This window comes from Alexandromys fortis, unplaced genomic scaffold, assembly GCF_014885135.2.
Source record: "Alexandromys fortis isolate MF-2015 unplaced genomic scaffold, M_Fortis_MF-2015_v1.1 scaffold_58, whole genome shotgun sequence".
Taxonomy (NCBI): Eukaryota; Metazoa; Chordata; class Mammalia; order Rodentia; family Cricetidae; genus Alexandromys; species Alexandromys fortis.
Window position 1 is genome coordinate 5411452 of NW_026067940.1, and position 19531 is coordinate 5430982.

At 51.1% G+C, this 19531-nt stretch overlaps 1 protein-coding gene across 5 annotated transcripts in view; it reads left to right on the top strand.

The window, feature by feature from the left end:
* The window catches only part of Sox13 (SRY-box transcription factor 13), a 45659-nt gene that overhangs the window by 20874 nt on the left and 5254 nt on the right, over positions 1–19531 (top strand). For 4 of the 5 annotated variants that reach the window (XM_050147638.1, XM_050147641.1, XM_050147643.1 and 1 more), the window contains 6 exons: positions 12901–13099; positions 16134–16245; positions 16325–16411; positions 17594–17766; positions 17960–18028; positions 18339–18453. In XM_050147638.1, the coding sequence (XP_050003595.1) occupies positions 12901–13099; positions 16134–16245; positions 16325–16411; positions 17594–17766; positions 17960–18028; positions 18339–18453 (755 nt within the window). The remainder of the gene's footprint in view (positions 1–12900; positions 13100–16133; positions 16246–16324; positions 16412–17593; positions 17767–17959; positions 18029–18338; positions 18454–19531) is intronic. The other variant, XM_050147640.1, reaches the window with a different exon arrangement.

A 19531-nucleotide genomic window follows, 5' to 3' on the forward strand; every position in this document is an offset into this window, starting at 1 on the left:
TCAACTGATGTTGAAATAAGAAGCGGCGGGGCTGCGTCCCCAACACCCCGGCCGCTTGGCTAGCTCATGCCCGAAATAACAACACACAAACTGTATTTATTTAAGAACTGCTTGGCCCATGAACTCTAGCCCTTACAGGCTAATTCTTGCACCTGGACTAGCCCATTTCTAATCATCTGTGTAAGCACCCCAAGGTGAGCTTACAGGGAAGATTCTAGCCTAAGTCCATCGTGGGTTGCAGCTGCCTGGGAGAGCTGAGCATGGCGTCTCTGCTCCAGCAGAGCTGTCGGGTCTCTCCGGGAGCAGAGCAGAGTCTGACCTCACTTCCTCTTCCGCCCAGAATTCTACTCTGTTTACTCCTCCCACCAATACTTTAACCTATGAGGCCAAGCAGTGTGTTTATTACTTAACCAATGAAATCAACAGATTGATATATGACACTCCCACATCAAACTGATGCCTTCATTTTTTGAGGCCGTTACCCATTTTGATTGCTGATCCATTTCTTTGCGGTTGCAGGGGGATGGCTGCAGGCAGCAGAGTGAGAGGAACTAGGAGAAGGAAGAATCAGTCCCCTTTCCCAGCCTGCAGGGGCCCTAGGGATACTGTGTGGAGGTGTCCATCATGAAACAGGGTGTGGTCTCATGAGGTGTGGAGGCTGGTGTATAAATGCCTTTAAAGAATACCTTCAGAATATATCCTGCTTTGGAGCTAAAGCTCTGAGCCCACAGAGATGCACACTTCATGCAGTTCATTCATTCATCCATTCATTCATTCATTCATTCAACCAACTGGCTGGCCAGCCAGCCAACCACCCAGTGCTAAGTGCCATTCTGTCTTCTGCAGACTTGTGCTAAACACTTTAGATTACAGTAACTTGGTAACTCCCCAGCCAGCCTGCAAGAAGGTAGTGTGAGAAGGTAGTGTCAGAAGTGTAAAGAGAGACAGTCTCAATGTTCGCCAGGCAAGTAGGGCAGTTCCCTGTTCCTGCCCTCAAGCCTCCAAATCTGTCTGATTGCTGTGGTTATAATCATCATAGTCAACTGGTTAGGAACTGGGCTTCGTCTTTATTATCTCATTTACTACTCAAAACCGTGTGTGTGTGTGTGTGTGTGTGTGTGTGTGTGTGTGTGTGTGTGTGTGTCTGTATCATCACATTTACAGATAAAGGAAGTAGCAGGCTTAGAGAGTTAATAAATCAGCTGTTAAGAAAGTGCTTGACTTTGGATACAGGACTCAGAGGAGAGGAGCTAAATCTAACCTGAAGACCTCCTCCCTGGGAACTAGCTTTCTTGATACCAGAAAGGCACCATGCAAGCTTCCAAAGGAAGGAAGCAACTGACAGCTCTATCCAGTTATAATGCCTGTGAACCATAGCAACAACCAGCATAGCACAACACACCTTAAGGCTGGAATAGAGGCACATGCATACCTTGGCGATAACCGTTGGCTCTGTAATTGGTCTTAAGGTGGTTCGACAAGAGAGAACTCATGCCTGGTACTAGAAATGTAGATAACAACTCGGGTCTAGTGAAGTCATGGGTCTTGAAAGTAGCCTACAACTTCCACCCTACTACACCAGCCCAATCCCTAGATACATCTAAAAGAGTTGTTCACACCCCTTAGCAAGGAAACTTCTCCTTGCAACAGACGGAAGCCATTAAAGGAAACTGCAACTGGTCAAAATGCAGAGTTGTGGCACTCAGGCCCAGGGGATCCACCCACAGCACAACTGCACCCAAGGCTCAGGGATCGTTGCAGATGAGAGGAAAGGTTGTTAGAGCCAGAGGAACAGGAAGTTTACTGTAAGGTAAGCCACACCCATGTAATCTCACAAACACAGGCTGCCCACCTGTGAACTGAGCCTGGATGACACCAATAGGCATGCTAATATGGGGGTGGGGTCTACTCACAGAACTGTAGACAGCTGAAGACCGCTGAGAGCAGGAGAGCTGGAGGAATAGTCTTCCCCAAGGAAGGGCACACCCATTGGTTTTCCACTTCTAAAAGGTCAGCCCTGAAAACATTTTACATCCAGGTGACTCCATACAGACTGAGCAGGGTGTAATTATTTAAAAGTGCATTTGAAGCCGGGGTGGTGGCGCACGCCTTTAATCCCAGCACTCCGGAGGCAGAGGCAGGGAGACTTCTGCGAGTTCGAGGCCAGCCTGGTCTACAGAGTGAGTTCCAGGACAGTCAGGCTAGGTTAGAGGGACACTGTCTCTAAAAAAGGCTCGCAGTGGGGGAGGGGTACCGTTGCAGTAAGAGCAGTTGGCACAGTGTTCAAGAGGACTCCTACCACACCCATCCTATCAATAGTACATATGATAAAACTAAAAGAACAGATTAAACAGCAAAGTGAAAAATGGAGAAAAAAGAGAGGAGATGACTCAGCGGTTAAGAGCATTGTTTTTGCTCCCAGAGGACCCGGATTCATTCCCAGCACCCATGTTGCTGTGCTCTGCTTAACTCTAGTCTCAGGATATCCAGCACCCTCTTCTGGACTCTTTGAGTATCAGGCACACACGTACACAGACATACATGTAGGCAAAACATGCATGTATATAAAATAAAAGTTAAGGGGTTGGAGAGATGGCTCAGTGGTTAAGAGCACTTGGCTGTTCTTTCAGAGGACTCCCTGGCCGACATAGCATCTTACAACTGTCTGTACCTCCAGTTCCAGGGGATCCTGACACCCTCACACAGACATGCAGACAAAATACCAATGCATATAAAAGTAAAAATAAAATAAGAATTAAAAGGGGGAGGGTACTGGGGTTTCAGCACTCTTGGCATGTCTGCAAAGCCACTATTTCACCTAACACCACCTAAGATTTTGAAAAGAGAACCAGAGCTTAGTCGGCAGACCCTAGCCTTATCACTAAGCTGAAGCCACATGCTGCCCAGCCCAGACATGGTAGGAGGTCTGTGTAGCAAGGGATGAAATTCCTCTTGCATGATGGGTAAACACAGCTTATTGCAGACTGTCTCAACCATCTTCCTCATCTGTGACCATCCTTTGATCCTCATCTCTTTGTTCTTGGGATTGGCATGCCACTACCTTGTTACTGGAAGGGCATTTCACACTGGTGGGTACCAGAGGGAGATGGTATTCTGAGGAGCTGGTGAGTTCTGAAGAGATGTGTCATCCCAGGGAGGGAGGGTGCAGTAGTTCATACTCCATGCAGTGACTGGTCCAGATAAGCAGGGCCTTCTGCTTACTTGGGCTTCCTTCACAAGCCTGTGTCCTCACTATGGGCATTTGAGGACCTACATTGTGTAGTACTTGTCAGAGTGGTGCTAGTTGTTGGGGGACGCTAGCTAGAACTAAGACATGAGTTCTAGGGGCACACAAGTGCAACAGCTGCTGCTAAGGATGCAGGAGGATCGAGGCCAACCTGAGATCCTTTCTCAGAAATATCAAGGGCTAGGAGGTGGGTGCTTTGACTGGAATTGGATTAAATGGAGAGGAGGGAGGAGATATAGAGAGGGACAGCCAAAATTAAGGGCTATTTGGGGAGTAGTATGTAAACTTAACTGCAGTAGAAGCTTCTTAAAATATATACATAAATGAGCCAGGCGGTGGTGGTGCATGCCTTTAATCCCAGCACTCGGGAGGCAGAGGCAGGCGGATCTCTGAATTTGAGGCCAGACTAGTATAGAGTGAATTCCAGGATAGACTCAAAAGCTACAGAGAAACCTGGTCTTGAAAAACCAAAAAAAGAAAAACAAACCCAACATATCTATCTGTCTGTCTGTCTATCTATCTATCTATCTAAATGAAAAAAATCTAAATAGAACCTCTGAATAATGGGAAGACACAGCCCCAACTAGATATCTCTTGCCACCAAATGAAAACCTTCAGGGTCAGGAATGGGTTACAGCTAATTGAGTTGTTGGCCAAAGAGACCCCATGGAAACCCCTGGACAACCCAGACTATTGCCAACGCTAATTGTTTGTTCTCTGCGAAGTGACGGTAAGATGCTGTTGCTGAAGACAGCCCTTACATAGCTCACCCAAGAGAGAGGTCAAGCTGGTGCCTCTTATTCCTAAAAATCGATCCCCTGGCCGGTTGGCGGAGCCCGCCATGAGAAAGCGGCTACAGGAGGGCACGTGCCCACAGTGGCGGCAGGTAACAGACACGTAAACACAGGAAATAGCCATAAGTATTTATTAAGGAAGAGGGAGAAAGAAAGAAAGAAAGAAAGAAAGAAAGAAAGAAAGGATAAAAGGAGAGAGGAGAGATAAAAGAAGAGAGAGAAAACGCGTGCGAACGCCAAGGAAGCAGAAAGAGGAAGGGTCCCAAGATGGCGGCGGGCAGGTCAGAGGTTATGGGAGTGGGCGTGGCTAGGGCAGGGACCGAAAGAATAACAGGGCCTACCTAGAGCTTTCATCCCTACTGACTAGTGTTCATGATACTGAAAGGTACGCCACACACGACCAGAGGAGAAGGCTAACCGCCAACCCAGCAACAAACCTTTAAAATGGTGACTTGCTGAAAGCTTGCACCCGTGCAATAGTGGCACAAAAGTCGGGGGAGTAACCAACCACTGTCTAATTGGACCCTGTGCCACGCTGCGTGGGTCGCCAAGACCCTGGGACCAGATGGGCGATGGAGCCGAGGAAAGCCAAATACTGCTACTCTCCTCAATGAACGGTCCAGTAAAATGACTCCTAATGACATTCTGCTATGTTCAGATCAGTGCTTTGCTCGGCCATCCTCTGAGACTCTCCTGCAGTAAATGAAAACGGATGCAGGCACCCCCAACTGGACATTCTGCAGAGAGTAAGAGACCTTGGAGCCTCAGTCCTAAATAGGCTGTCTCCATCAAATCCCTCCCCTGGGAGCTCAGAGAACCCTGTGGAAGAGGAGACAGAGATGGTGAGAGCCAGTAGCGACGGAAGATGCCGAGGAGAGAAGGCCTTCGAGACACAGCAGGACTGATAAATTCAGGAAGACTGAAGAGGACTGATGCACAGCGGGGAGTTCCTCCCAGACCCGGGATTAGGCACAAGCCTCACCCAAACACCTGTTTTCACAGCGAGATCCTTTATTAAGCAGGAAAGAAAAGTTAAAGCGGCTGCTTTCTGACTCAGGCAGAAAACAGCAGCAAATGACCTTGCAGGTATAATTTTTAAGAGGAGGAAAGGGGGAGGTCTGTGTTATAATGAATGGATTAGGATGCAGTGGTAAAGGAGATAGGGGGATGAAGAAGAAGGGGGAAGGAGACAAGAGAAGGGGCAGGGGTATTTGACCCAGAGGGACAAAGGATTGTCCCTGGATAGAGAGGAGACAGACATGCCACACAGGCAAATGGTGGTATATAAAAGCAAAGGGGGAAACCCCGTGTTAGGATGAGGTATTTAATTTTTATTTTTTTAACTTTTTTGAGATGTTTAATTTTAATTGGGCATGTTTATTAGGTAAACCAAAAGGGGCTTCTGATTGTTGAGCTTTGGTAGTCAGCCTCAGGAGGGGGAAGTGGCCACATAAGGAGATAGACCTTGGTTGCTAGCTTTAGGGATGTAATCTAATTTAGCAAGGCAGAGGGGATACAGAGAAAGGCAAGGCCTGTCAGAGCCGTGCTTGAGTGGGCCAATGTCCCTGCAGAGACTGGCTGCGTGCACAGGTCTAACCCATATGCGGTCCTAGTGCTGGGACGGGAAGGAGACACAAGCCCCCATCCCTAACTCAGAACCTATCTCCAGTTGATAGCTGCTTGAGAAGGAAAAATTCGTCTTCTCCAGCTGAGTCTCCCTGGGTGCACAAACCACACTTAGGGGTAACCCTATGTCCAGCCAGATGGCCAACACAAAATGAATTTAATGTTTGTTGTTGTTGCTGACCTTATAGGTCGTTTGCTTACATATTATGGCTCCCAGTTTTGTACTTTTATGAGATTTCTGTGTATGCAAATATTTTTCTCTGTGTCTCTTTGTGTTTCTTGTGCTTTTTCTTTGACTTTTTGTTTTCTGTTTGTCTGTTTTATCCTATTGTGGTTTGTTTTTATTTTATTATTTTTTAGGTGCCTGATTGTTTTTTTAATGAGAGATAGATAGATAGATAGATAGATAGATAGATAGATAGATAGATAGGGTGTGGTTTGGGGAAGACAGAGGAGAATCTAGGAGGAGTTTGCGGAGGGGAAATTGATCAGAATATATTGTGCAGAAAAATCTATTTTCAGTTTAAAAAAAGAAAAAATAGCACAAATCTAAACCATGAATGCACAATGTAGGCTTGGCATCGATGAGAATGACCTCAGATATCCCACCTCTGTCAGACAGGATGCACCAGCTTCTGTAGTTTCTCTCAAGGAAGAGAGAGTGGAACACCAGTGCTTGTAGCTGAGTGGATGCTATTCTAGGGCCTCTTATTTTGCTTCTCCTTCCTTTGGTTAATGCTCAGGTCTGTCCCTTATGGGGTTGTGACAAGGTCGACGAGTCCCTGCTGCAGTGGCCTGGAAGTCTTCCCTTTCTGGGAGACAAGGATGGTCCAGTTGCATTCCTGGTACTGTTGGGATGGAGCATTCAGTTCTCCATGAAAGACCTCTTGGGGACACGTCTCAGTGTGAGCTTCAGCAGCGCCTCAGAGTTGCCCCCTTCCCAGTCACCCTCTGTCCTGACGCCTCTGAGGCTGGAAGGCCAAGTGGGGTGGGGAGACGGTCTCAGCTACTGTTTCTTCTACACCACTGCTTTCCAATGTATTCTTGAGGGCTCATACATCTGAGTGCCAGGGAAGAAAGCTCAGTGCTGAATGGGTTCTGGGCTAGAGACACTTAGAGGTAGGGGCCGCCACCTCTCCCAGGCTGGGGACAGGAGCAGGAATCTCCCTGAGCCTCCATCTGCCCAGGTGGATGGATACTGCTTTGGCCAGCTAGGGGTTGTCGATCAGTCCAGGGGCTGGAATATTGGCTCTTCTTACCCAGCTGAGACTTAGACCAGCCACAGCTGGATCCCATCCGCCACAGGCTGCAAAGGGTGAGGGGACCTTCAGGAAAGCTTCGTCCCCAGCCTGCGGCCAGCCCAGCTCCCAGCGCTGAGTAAACACAGAGATAGGATCGGGTGGAGCCAGGAAGGGTGGCAGGGTGCGGTCTGTGGGAAGAATGACAGGATGTGGCACGGGGCACCATTCTGGGCACCCACGCCTTGGGACTATTGTTCAGGGCAGCCTGAGGCTCTCAACTCTCTGGGGTTTCAGAGGAAGTGCAATACCCTTTGGGACCGGTGCCTGCCCCACCCATGCTGCACGGATCTCTTTCCCTGGCCGTGGTGCCCTTGGCACCAGCCACTCTGACAAGTTGTGGGAAGGGGCAGCGGTGGTTGTTGGCTGTGCCCAGGGGCCATCCTCGGAAGGTCTTCCTGTACCCCAGGTCTGAGTCACAGTCATGCTGTGATAACTGGAATCTTCTCTACATCTAGATGAGTGGGGGACCGGAGCTGTGGTTAGGGAGGAGGAAGAACTCAGAGGGAGGACTTTCTTTGATTCCCATTCAGCTGGGTCTGTCATTGAGTGATTAGAAGAGGAAGTGACTGATGGTTTGTTTGGGGGTAGAAAGGGGTTGGCGCAGGATGGGGAAGCCTGCTTATGGGGAGAACAGGAGCCATCTCGTGTATGGGCAGCGTTCTGCCTCTAGTCCTCCTTGGAGGGGCTTCTTTCTCAGCGCCTTTATCCAGACACTGGATTCAAAGTCTCACGCACCAGTTCAGAGGCTTAGTGAGATAAAGCTAAGAAGGAAGGAGTGTAGTAGAAGACCAGTGAGGTGGGCTCCCTAGGAGAGGGGAGGGTAGAAAAAGGGGTGCGATGATAAATACAAAAGGCTAAGTGGGTGCCTTTTGGTGGGCCCTGCCAAGGTATGCCGCTACGCAAACATGGCCCATGCAGCAGAATTAATGCCAGAGGTTTATTGGTGGGGGTGGAAGGGGAAGCAAGAGAGCCAACGGTTGTGTGGGAGTTGGGACAAGAGAGAGACAGGCAGAGCAGACAGGGAGAACAGGGAAGAGGAAGGAGAGGCAAGAGAGCCACCTGTGCCTGGCGGGCACTTTGAAGGGGGTACACATGTCACGTAATAGCCCTAGCTATCCTGGAACTCACTCTGTAGACCAGGCTGGCCTCGAACTCACAGAGATCCACCTGCCTCTGCCTCCCAAGTGCCGGGATTAAAGGGGTGCACCTGTTTAGCCTCCTTGCTGGTGGAAGGTCAGCTAGGGTCCTTGCTAGCGGTAGTTCTGAAGCAGGGCTGTCCCAACTGTGTGATGCTGGACAAGAGGGAGGGCGGATAACACAGGGGAGCATCAATTGAGCTTGTGGGCTGCCGTGGGTTTATGACTCTTAACTAGGACTTGGGGTTGCAGAATAGGGTGGAGCTGGGGAAGCCCATAATTGTCTCCTGCACACTAAGGGCTTTGGGCTTCTGGGCATCTAGAGAGAGGGAAATCCCCTGAGAAGGTGTAGCATGTGCTTTGCAAGGAAGGAGTAAAGGAAGTTGGTGGGGTCTTTAGTCCCTGGATAGAGGCTTAAGAAGGGAGGCTCCTACGGGGTCTTTAAATCCGAAGACTGAGGGAAAGGTTTCTTATCAGTTGGGGGTAGGAAGAAAAAGAAATGAACTTGCTTTGTTGCTGGGTGTCGCTCACACAGGGGAAGGGCAGGGAGCAGCATCCGGTCCCCCATGATGCAGGCGCTGTGCTAGACTCTGGGGCCACAATGATGGGTGGAAACAGCTATATTTTCACCCTGCCTTGGTTGGGTTCCCAAGCTGCTGGGTGAGTCAGAAACAGCAGGCATTTGAAGGTATCTTCAGCTATGATTTAGTCCTGTGAAGGCCAAGTTCAAGGTGCCCGAGAATGTAAAACATACACATTTCATAGGTTAGCTCTTCTTCCTGGGTTGTCTTATGACCATGTTACTGAGGGGGAAACAGGCTCAGGGAGGTTACTTGCCCAAGGTGACAGAGCAGTGGCTATTCAGAGTTCGGACGCAGATAATACCCAGGTCTGTGTGACTTGGAGACTTTTCTGTCACCCTCTTGACTCAGCATCCTGGGCTATTCAAGTCCATGTACAGGATGCTCACCGTGTGGTACTTAACCCCCATGGACTCCTGTGAGGTGTGGCTAACTGCCCAGTGTGCAGAAGATGAGACAGGCCGAGAGGCTGCTTGCCAGTGTTCACACAGGGTCAGGCAAGAATTACAGACTCTAGCCCTGACCCTTACCTTGCTTCTTTCAAGGCTGCAACAGGGCAAGGATGGGTAGGCAGTGAGGTGGTCCAGGACTCAGTTTTCTAGCAGTCCCTGCCAAGGCCTGGCTCCTAGGCCCAGGCTGTGCCTCTCCTTAAGTAAGCTCCGGAGCAGACCAACCACAAGCCCTGTCCCTGCCTCTGCTAAGCCAGGTGCCTGCCTGTGAGCATATGGGCCCCAGGATCTGTTAGGGTTACCTGAGGGCACTAGGCTGAGGTGACAAGGTTGACAACTCCAAACCAGTCTGATGTCAGTGGGAGCCATTTCTTTAGTTCACCAGTGCCGGGAGCCCCAAGATGCCACTTCTTAATAGCAGATAACCCCAAGTATGGGCTAGGGGTGCTGGGTGGAGATGGGAGAGGTGGGAAAGAGCATCAGGCTCAGTGGTTCGCCTGAGGAACACACTGGCCATGACTTGCATGATGTTGTGTCTCCCAGTAAATACATGTAAAAAGAAATTTAAATGCTGGGTGTGCTGCTCCGTGGCAGAATGTGTACTACCTGTGTGAGGCCCTGGGTGCAGCCCCCATCGCAACCCTGAGTAAACAAACTGAACTACAAAGGCGATCAGGTGTGGGGCCTGGAGAGAGGTCTCAGTGATTCAGAGCACTGGCTGCCCTTCCAGGGGATCCAGGTTCAATTCTCAGCCCCCACATGACAGCTCACAATTGTCTCTACCTCCAGATCTAGGGGATCTGACACCCTCACACAGGCATACATGTAGGCAAAACACCAAATGCACATAAAAATAAAAAAAATAATAAAAATTTAATCCGGTGACTCTTGGGCACTGAGGCGGGTGGATCTTAGTTCAGTCTGGCCCACACGGTTAGGCCCTGTCTCTGGGAAGAAAAGGTGGGATGAGTCTTAGGAATGTTTAGTCTAGCTGGCCGGTGGTGGCGCACACCTTTGATCCTAGCGCTCGGGAGGCAGAAGCAGGAGGATCTCTCTGAGTTCAAAGCCAGTCTGGTCTACAGAGTGAGTTCCAGGACAGCCAGGACTACACAGAGAAACCCTGTCTCGAAACAACAACAAAAGACTGTTTTGTCTAGAGCTAGAAAGATGGCTCAGACGTTCAGAGTGGGTACCACTGTTGCAGAGTAAACCACAGCTCCAAGGGGAATCTGATGCCTCGGGCCCCGGGCATGTGCGTTCATGAGCGCACACACATAATTAAAAAAAAAACAGATCTTTAAAAGATGTAAGCGAGAGGGAGAGAAGAGACTGTTTGCTCTAGCTTAATCCATCAGGTTGTGACCACAGCTGATAATGAACGCTGAATTTGGGGACCCTTGGTGTGTTTGATGTGGCACATTCCCACCCAGCCTGGCTGCGTTACAAGGGCTCAGTAGCCAAATGTAGCCAGTGAGACTGGTCTTGGGCAGTCAGGACAGCCCTCGTGGGGCGCGGATGGGTGGGTGGATGGTCACCATGTCCCGTAGGGCAGCATTTGACCTCAGGCGCTCTGGCTGCGATGGCCGGGACTGCTTGAACTGAGGTAGGAGTTGGAAACCTGAGTCCAGGTCCTGATGAAGAAGGAGAGCCCTTTGGGACCCAAGTCTGGCCAGCGGAGGCGATCTGGTGGCAGCCAGTGGTGTGGGATGAGGTGGCCGAGAGCCTAGGGATCAGAAGCCCACAGGCCTTCATTGTGCGCCTGTCACACTTCCTCTGGCTTTGTTGCTTTTGTCCAGCACCCTATTGTCTGGTTTCCTTTTGTCCCGGCTTTCAGCACCGCTGCCTTTTATTTCCCAGCCAGCCTGGTTGTTTTCATTTCTTTTGTCTGAAGTTCCTGAGAGGAAGGTTTTATTTTCAGCGGTTTGATTAATTCACAGCTTGAGCCCGGGTTTGTTTGTTATGTAATTGCTGCCCTCAGCTCCAGGATGGTGCCCCCCGCCCCCACTCCTGCCCCCTGCGGGGCCTGGCTCCCGGCCCCTCCCCAGCCGGATGGGCTGAGCTGCCTGCCTGCTTTCTGCAGGTTCTCCAGGCAGCCCCCCTGGGCCAAGCCGGGCAGGGGTCTGTTTTCTCTTCATCCAGGTGAGATGGGCCCCAACTAGGGTCAGCTAGCCTTCTCTTGCCTGGTCCTATCCTGGGTTCCTGATTACCTTGCACTCAGAAAAGAGGGTGGGGGAGTCTGCCGTCCTCTGATCTACAGGATACAATCAAATCAAATACAGATGTGTATATCTTAGTCGCTTATAATAGTCCTGTAGCTGTTCATAAAACACCTTGTGTATTCCGTTGTATACAAAGCTGTAACATTGTATGATCCAGTACACAGTACCAGAATAGTTGGTGTAGTCTATAGACTGCAGAATACCCTGTACAGAGTTGATGTGATATGCAAATTCACTGGTCGCTCTATTTTCAGTCTCACTGAACAGGGGTTCAGGGGGCCACCGTGATCTGAAAGTATCAGGTGGAAAACCGTAGAAGTAAATAATTCATAATGTGTTTTTGTTTTGCTTTAAACTTACAGCGTGTGTGAGGAGGAGAGGGGAGGGAGATATTTGTGTCTGGACATGAGTGGAAGTCAGATGATAATTCTGGGGTGGTTCTTGCCTTCTACATTTCTGTGGGTTTAAGGGTCTGTTAGTGCATCTGATGGTTGTTGCTCTTCGATCCCTGTGTGTCTTAGCGTGTGCTTTTCCTGTTGCAGAGGCTAGGAAGGCAAGTGCCTTCTTGCTATATCACCCCGTGGCAGGAGGGCACAGGACTACCAGGTTAACTCAACTCTAGTAAAGTCTTCCCCAGAGCTGACGTTAACCCATTTGTGAAGGAAGACAGAGGGTTCCTAACCTAATACTCTCTACTGAGGCCCCACCTCCCAACACTTCTGCCGGAGGCCAGAGAGCGTATCTCTGAGTGCTTGCCCAGGGACTGGAGAGGGTGGGAGCTGCTGCTTGGTCTCTAGCCTGATGTGACCCTGGAAACTGCTCTCCAGAGCCCTGCAGACTCTCACCCTTGGGGGGGGGGGGAAGCTAGGCTGTGTGATAGAGGAGAAGGCCACTTCATGCACTTCCCAAGAGTCTACCAAGCCTATTGCAAGATGGGCATGAGCTCAAGGCCATCCTCAGCTACATAGTAAGTTCGGTGCTAGCCTGGACTATCTGAGATCCTGTCTTTTTATTTTTTGAGACAGTTTTTTTTTTTTCTGTGTAGCCCTGGCTGTCCTGGAGCTCGCTGGTTTTGAACTCAGAGCTCCACCTGTCTCTGCCTCCCGAGTACTGGGATTAAAGGCATGCGCCACTACTGCCTGGCTCCAGTACATACGTTTACATATATGCAGTGTTGAGTTGTCTTGGGTTCTGACACAGCCAGTTAACCCCCTCTGGCTTCCTCGGGCGAGCTCATCAGCTCACTGGCTCCAGCATGGCAAGAAACACGGAGTGTTCACTTAGCACGTGCAAGGCCCTGGCACTGCAAAAGCAAAAGGAGGGAGTGAATACCACAGGTGGGAATCCCAAATGGATTCTACAAATTAAAAAATAAAAAAGCAGGTTCCAAAGTAGGCTTGTGTTTTAGACATATGCATCTTTGAGGGGTGCCAGGAAATGCTTGGGTTGGGAAACAAAGGATAGGGGCACCTCCTGCTGGGGCAGGGTGGGCTCATAAACTGGGCCTTGGACCTCACTTACTCAGTGTCCTCTGTCCCTCTTCCCAGGATGTCCATGAGGAGCCCCATCACTGTGCAGCTGGCCCTGGACAGTGCAAGCACCATGGTGAACTGCACCATCAAGTCTGAGGAGAAGAAGGAGCCTCCCCACGAGGCCCCCCAAGTTACAGCCACTACAGTGGAGCCCCAGCCTGGAGACCCAGCCCTGGCTCCCCAGGAAGTGGCCAACTCACAAGCTCCAGCTCAGGTATCTAGTGCTTTCTTTCGTGGGACCCCCTTGGTTATTGCCCCCCACCCCGCCTTGTGCCTCCACCTGGTGCTGATCTGCCCTTTCCACCAGGCCTCTCTATGCTTTTGTGTAGTTTGTGTGCAGAAATGATCTCTGAAAGGACAATGGGGCCCCCGGGTGAGCCCAGGTGAGCAGAGGGAGGAGCCACATGGTCAGGGTTAGAAGCTGGGTAACCTGTCAGAGCAGGACAGGAGGTGTCTCCTTCCATCCCTACCTGAGTGGCCATTTCAGACTATAATTTCCTTAAGACAAGGGAACAGGGGCTGGAGAGCTGAGTCAGTGGGTAAAGCCCTTGCTGCACACACCAGAGGATGGAATTTTGGATTTCCAGGACCCTCGTAAAAGCCAAGAAAGTGTGGCAGCTGCCTGGAGGCAGAGGTGGGAGTCCCTGGAACAGGAGTGCTGGGTGCAGTGAGAGACCTGCCTCAGTAAATAAAAGGACAGGTGCTTGTCAAAGTAGGGCCTACACCACACGCGCGCATGCACACACACACATGCACATGTAGAACACATGTACACAGAGGAGAGAGAGCTGAAATGTATGGTAGAAATTCTGCAGGTCTTAAACTTCTGTTTCCATACAGGAAGTTTAATTTGATGACTCTAAGGAGGAACTCAATTTGGAAGAGTGGGAGTGACCAGGGGACACATTTTGGAGTGGTAAACCTTAGACACCAGGAGGCTTGGCTTAGATGAAACAAGGAGCGCTGCTGCTGCTGCTGCTGCTACTGCTTCCCCCCCTCCTCCCCTCTTCCCCTCCCCTCCTCCCCTCTTCCCCTCCCCCTCCTCTCTTCACCCTCTTCCTTTCCCCCCTCCTCTCTTCCCCCTCTTCCCCCTCCCCCTACTCCCCTCTTTCCCATCCCTCTCCTCCACTCTTCACCCTCCCCCTCCTCCCCTCTTCACCCCCCCTTTCCCCCTCTTCCCCCTCCTCCCTTCCCCCTCCACCCTTTCCCCCTCTTCCCCCTCCTCCCTTCCCCTTCCACCCTTTTCCCCTCTTCCCCTCCTCCCCCTCTACCCTTTCCCCCTCCTCCCTCTCCTCCTCTTTCACCTCCACTTCTTGTTTTTTGAGACAGGGTCTCTATTATGGTCAGTCAGGCTAGCTAGGAACTCAAATCCACCTGCCTCTACCCCTGAGTTCTGGGATTAAAGGCTGGACTACCATGCCCAATTGAACACTTCTTTTTTTTAAAGATTTGTTTTCATTCATTCATCCATCCACATACTTGTTTATATTTTTCAATTTTTCAGATTTATTTATTTTATATTTATGAGTTTTGGTTTCTGTTTTTTGGTTTCGTATTGTTGTTGTCTTTCTTTTTCTTTCTTTTTTTTTTTTTTTTTTGCCTGAGTGTGTATCACATGAGTGCCTGGTGCTACAGAGGAGGGTGTTAGAGCCCCTGGAACTGGAGTGGTTGTAAGCGACCATGTGGGTGCTGGAAATTGAACCTGGGTTCTCTGCAAGAGCTACAAAAGCAATTGCTGAGCTATCTTTTCAGCCCCTATTTTTCTTTAAAAATGTGTGAGTGTGTGTGTGTGTGTGTGTGTGTGTGTGTGCGCGCGCGTGCGCGCGCGCGCGCACGTGAGTGCAGTTGCCCTCAGAGGCCAGAAGAGGATGTCGGATGTAATTGGAAGTTTCCTTGGACCACCAGCCAGCTCCCAAATAAAGACATGAAGAGTTACTAATTATGAATGCTCAGGCTTAGCTTAGGCTTGTACTACTAGCTCTTTTAACTTATTTTAACCTGTTTTTATTCATTTCTGTATTGCCTCAGGGCTTTTTAATCTTTCTCTCATTCTGTGTGTCCTATTTTTCTGCTTCTTTTGTGTCTAGCTGGCCCCTGGCGTCTTTCTGGCGTCTCGTCTCCTTTTCTCTTTTCTTTCTTCTTAAGCCTAAATTCTTCTTCCTACTTATTCTCCCTGCCTGGAGGTTCTGCCTGTACCTACCTTCTTCCTCGCAATTGGCTGTTCAGCTTTCAATTAAACTAATCAGGCCGGGCGGTGGTGGCGCACGCCTTTAATCCCAGCACTCGGGCCAGCCTGGTCTACGAGAGCTAGTTCTGGGACCAGCACCAAAGCTACAGAGAAACCCTGTCTCGAACCCCCCCCCCCAAAAAAAAAATCAAACTAATCAGGTGCCTTAGGCAGGCAAGGTAAAACAGCAACACATCTTTCCATAATTAAATAAATACAACACACCTTTACCTAGTTAAATAAATACTCTGCAACAGTTGGGTCCTCTGGAGCTGGATGTGGGTGCTAAGACCTGAACTCCAGTCCCCTGCAAGAGCTCCCAACTGCTGAGGCAGTGTTCTAGCCCCGGGGATCATTTAGGGAGGCCACTGTGGGTGCCCGAAATCGGGCAGTGGAACTGGAGCAGCACGTGGGTTCATAGGAATAGCTAGCCGAGGTGGGTTCTGTATTAGTTACTTCTCTAGTGCTGGGACAGAAAGCCCCACAGAAGCAACCTAAAGAAGGGTTTGTTTTGACTGACAGTTCGAGGGCGCACATGGTGGAGAAGGTATGGTGGCCAGGAAGTTGAGGCAGCTGGCCATGTTGCATCTGTAGACTGGAAGTGGGGAGAAGAAATTGTCCAGGATCTCCCAGTCAGGACAGGTTTTCCTTCTGGAAGCATCCTCATAGACAAACCTACAGGTGTGTTTCCATGGTGATCCCAATGTATCGGCTCCTCATTCAGATGCTTTACTCTATGGATCCCAGAGACAGTCCTGGCTTTCAGAAAGTTGTCGGGGCTTGTGTGAGGTCCAGCCCCTTGTGATCCACTAGACTGGACTGATACCCAGGTCTCCTGTCCCCAGGTCTCTCTTCATCTCACTGTATCAGTTATAGGGTGGTGCGAGCCAGGCCTGGGAATGTGAGAATGAGCAACATCCCACAGAGTCTTGGTCCCTCGGAAAGGACACCTTTGGGGTGCTCGGCCCTGTCTGTGCTCCCTTTCCTGGGAGCGGCAGTGATAATTCATTGTCTCTTGCAGGACTGTGCCTCACCAGAGAGCAGTATGTCCCCAGACCCCAAGAGACCAGCAGCTTCTGAGGCCGCTTCGGGAAGCCAGGAGCGATTGGACTTCAACCGTAACTTACAAGAAGGTAGGATGCTTGAGTCAGAGGTGAGGTCTGGGATGCTCTCTGGTGGGCTTCGCCCTGCCCTTACCCTGCCTTCTTCCAGTTGTGCCGGCCATTGAGAAGCTGCTGTCCAGCGATTGGAAGGAGCGGTTTCTGGGAAGAAGCTCTATGGAAACCAAGGATGTCAAAGGTGCGGGGCCTGTGTGCGGAGAGCAGGGGAGGAGGGCATCTCAGCCCTAGCCTTTCCTTTCTGGTCTATCATGCACTCTGGGTATATCAGGCAGCACCTCATTCCTACTTGGCTCACCTGGGCATCTCTAAGCAGTTGTCTGGCCCATCCCCAGGTGGGAGCAGCCTGACTGGAAACAGATCCCATGGGGGGGGGTGGAATCTAGGCTCTCATTAGAGGACCCTTGGGACTCGAGGCTCAGAGTCCAACCTTCCAGGTCCCAGTCTAAAGTGAGCCGAAACTTTCCACGCAGTGTTGGCAGTTGAAGCTAGGCTTCCAGGACCACAGTGAAGGCCTCGGCTTTCCTCCTCAGGGTGACCATTTTCTCAAGTGTTGTTGAGTACGTCCACAGTGGGAGTGTTAAATCAACGCTTATGCCCCCCGCGTTCACGGATGGGAAGCCCTAAAGATGGAGGCCTGAGCTTCAGCATTTTCCAGAGGCATCCTGACTATAAATGGTCCCCACTTGAGTGCTTGGAAGTACACTGCTCATCAGACAGCCAGGTTGGAATGGAAGACATGAGCAATCGCAGTTAGGTCCTAGACAAACAACTTTCCACACATTATTAGCTCGTTCATCCTCAGGCTGATCCCGGGAAGTAACTACCATCGTGCTGTAGTGATAGGAGCAGCGGGGCTGCGTCCCCGGCACCCGGCCGCCCGCATGGCTAGCTTATGCCCCGAAATAATTACACGGAAACTGTATTCTTTTAAACACTGCCTGGCCCATTAGTTCCAGTTTCTTATTGGCTAGCTCTTACATATCGATCTAACCCATTTCTAATAATCTGTGTAGCTCCACGAGCTGGCTTACCAGGAAAGATCTTAACCTGCGTCTGTCTGGACTGGGAGAACCATGGCGACTCCTCGACTAAACTTCTTTCTCTCAGCATTCTGTTCTGTTTGCTCCACCCACCTAAGGGTTGGCCTATCAAGGGGCCTAGGCAGTTTCTTTATTAATAAGAAATCACTCCCACATCATCGTGCCAAACAGTAGATTTTTTTTTTAAATCCCTTCAAGTACAGAGAAGTTGGGCACCAGCCTGGCAGGCTCCTGGGACAGAGAGGTTGTCAGATAGGTGGGTGGGCAGATAGATAGGCGCACTAACAAAAGTCTCCGTGGTGGCATTTCACCGTGAACAGGGACCCAAGAGAGCCTGGCTGAGAAGGAGCTTCAGCTTCTGGTCATGATTCACCAGCTGTCCGCCCTTCGGGACCAGCTCCTAACAGCCCACTCCGAGCAGAAGAACATGGCAGCCATGCTGTTTGAGAAGCAGCAGCAGCAGATGGAACTGGCCCGGCAGCAGCAGGAACAGGTGCCAGCCAGGGCAGGGGCTTCCGAGACTCTTGGGAGGGGTGACTGTCTGCAGAGGAGACCAGGTTCTGAGAACTGGTGCTCTACTCCACACCCCACCCCGCATGCTCCTGGGGAAGACGGGTGGGCTGTGGCAGGTGCTGGAGGAGGCCAGGGCCTTCCGTGATTCTCTTGTTGACTCCATGTCTCACCAGATTGCCAAGCAGCAGCAGCAGCTGATTCAGCAGCAGCACAAGATCAACGTCCTCCAGCAGCAGATCCAGGTGACGAGGGGACAGCGCAGGCAGAGCCTCCGGGAAAGGGGACGGCAGAACAGGCTTCCCCTAGGCTTGATGAAGAGGCCATAATCTTCATCCAATTTTGCTTCGATTCCTTCCAATTCCGGAGTCCTGTTTTGAGGGGGTGACAAGTAGATGGGCTCGTAGATGTTATACAGGGTCAGATGGATCTTTTGGAAAATTGTCCCTACCCTGTGTTCTATGCATACCCACCCTACCTCGGGTCCTGGGCAGAACGACATCTGGGCAGCGCTTTGGGTCCCCAGTGACTTACGGTGGGTTTCTTTGCCTTCAGCAGGTTAACATGCCTTACGTCATGATTCCAGCCTTTCCCCCAAGTCACCAGCCACTGCCTGTCACCCCTGACTCCCAGCTGGCTTTGCCCATCCAGCCCATTCCCTGCAAACCAGGTGAGTGAGACAGGGAAGCGCCCACCGCAGAGGCTGCGGTGAGATGAGAGAGCCCATCCATGCTCAGTAGTATGTCTGGTGGAAGAATAAGTCCTTCCTGAGCTTGGCAGGAAGGATGGGTAGGAAGAGCGCACCGCAAAGCAGAGTCTCAAGAGAGAGAAGGCTGGAGAAAGGCCTGGGGGGCTCCCTGAGGAGGGGGCACTTGATGATTGGGTCCTGGGGGGTAAGGAAGTAAGGGAGAAGCTGGAACTGGGGTACGGGGTGGAGGGATAGAGGTGGCAGAGGTTTGTGAGAGTGACGGGGATGTGGGATTCCGCTGAGGATTGGAGCATGGGGTCTGGGAAGCGGGTGCGTGGGAACACTTGAGCAGGAGCATGGGGTCTGGGAAGCGGGTGCGTGGAAACACTTGAGCAGGGAGTGCATGGTCTCTAGTGGGCTGTGGGGATGAAGGTGACTGATGCGATGATCCCAGTGACTTCTGGTGACAGAGTTGGGGACAGGGCAGACATGCTGCCTGAAACTGCCCCAAGGGGATGGGTAGCAATGAAGACTACTGGTCTACCCTCCCCGTCCCACAAGCCCACATAGAGTGCCAGCTCTCTGCTCCAGAGACAACCTTGCTTGCCCGCTGGGTTCACGGTCCTCATCACGTCCTCAGACCTTACTCCCCATCTCCACCCCAGCTGGAACAAAGTGCCCTGCCACACCTACTGTGAGCTTATCTACCTGCCTTGGGGCTGGTGATTTGAATACAGTCTTCTCTGGGGAATTGCCACGCCCCCTTGATGCCAAGCCTAGTGAGGTAGGATAGGTAGGGGAGAGAACTGTACAGGCCAAGGTTGTGGCGCCTAGAAGACCTGGTTTCAAACCCTGGCGCTGCCGTTTGATGGCTTCGTGGGCAGCCCACTGAACTGTCTCCTTGTCCGCCGAGATCTCTGGAGAACCCCGACTGATACACCTGTAAAATGAGACTGCTGTTTTACACAGTCTCTTACACACCGCAAGCATGTAACCCTGGGGGGGAGCACGGGAGGCATTCCTCCCAACAGGGCCGCTTTGTCCCCCGTCCCCCCCCCCC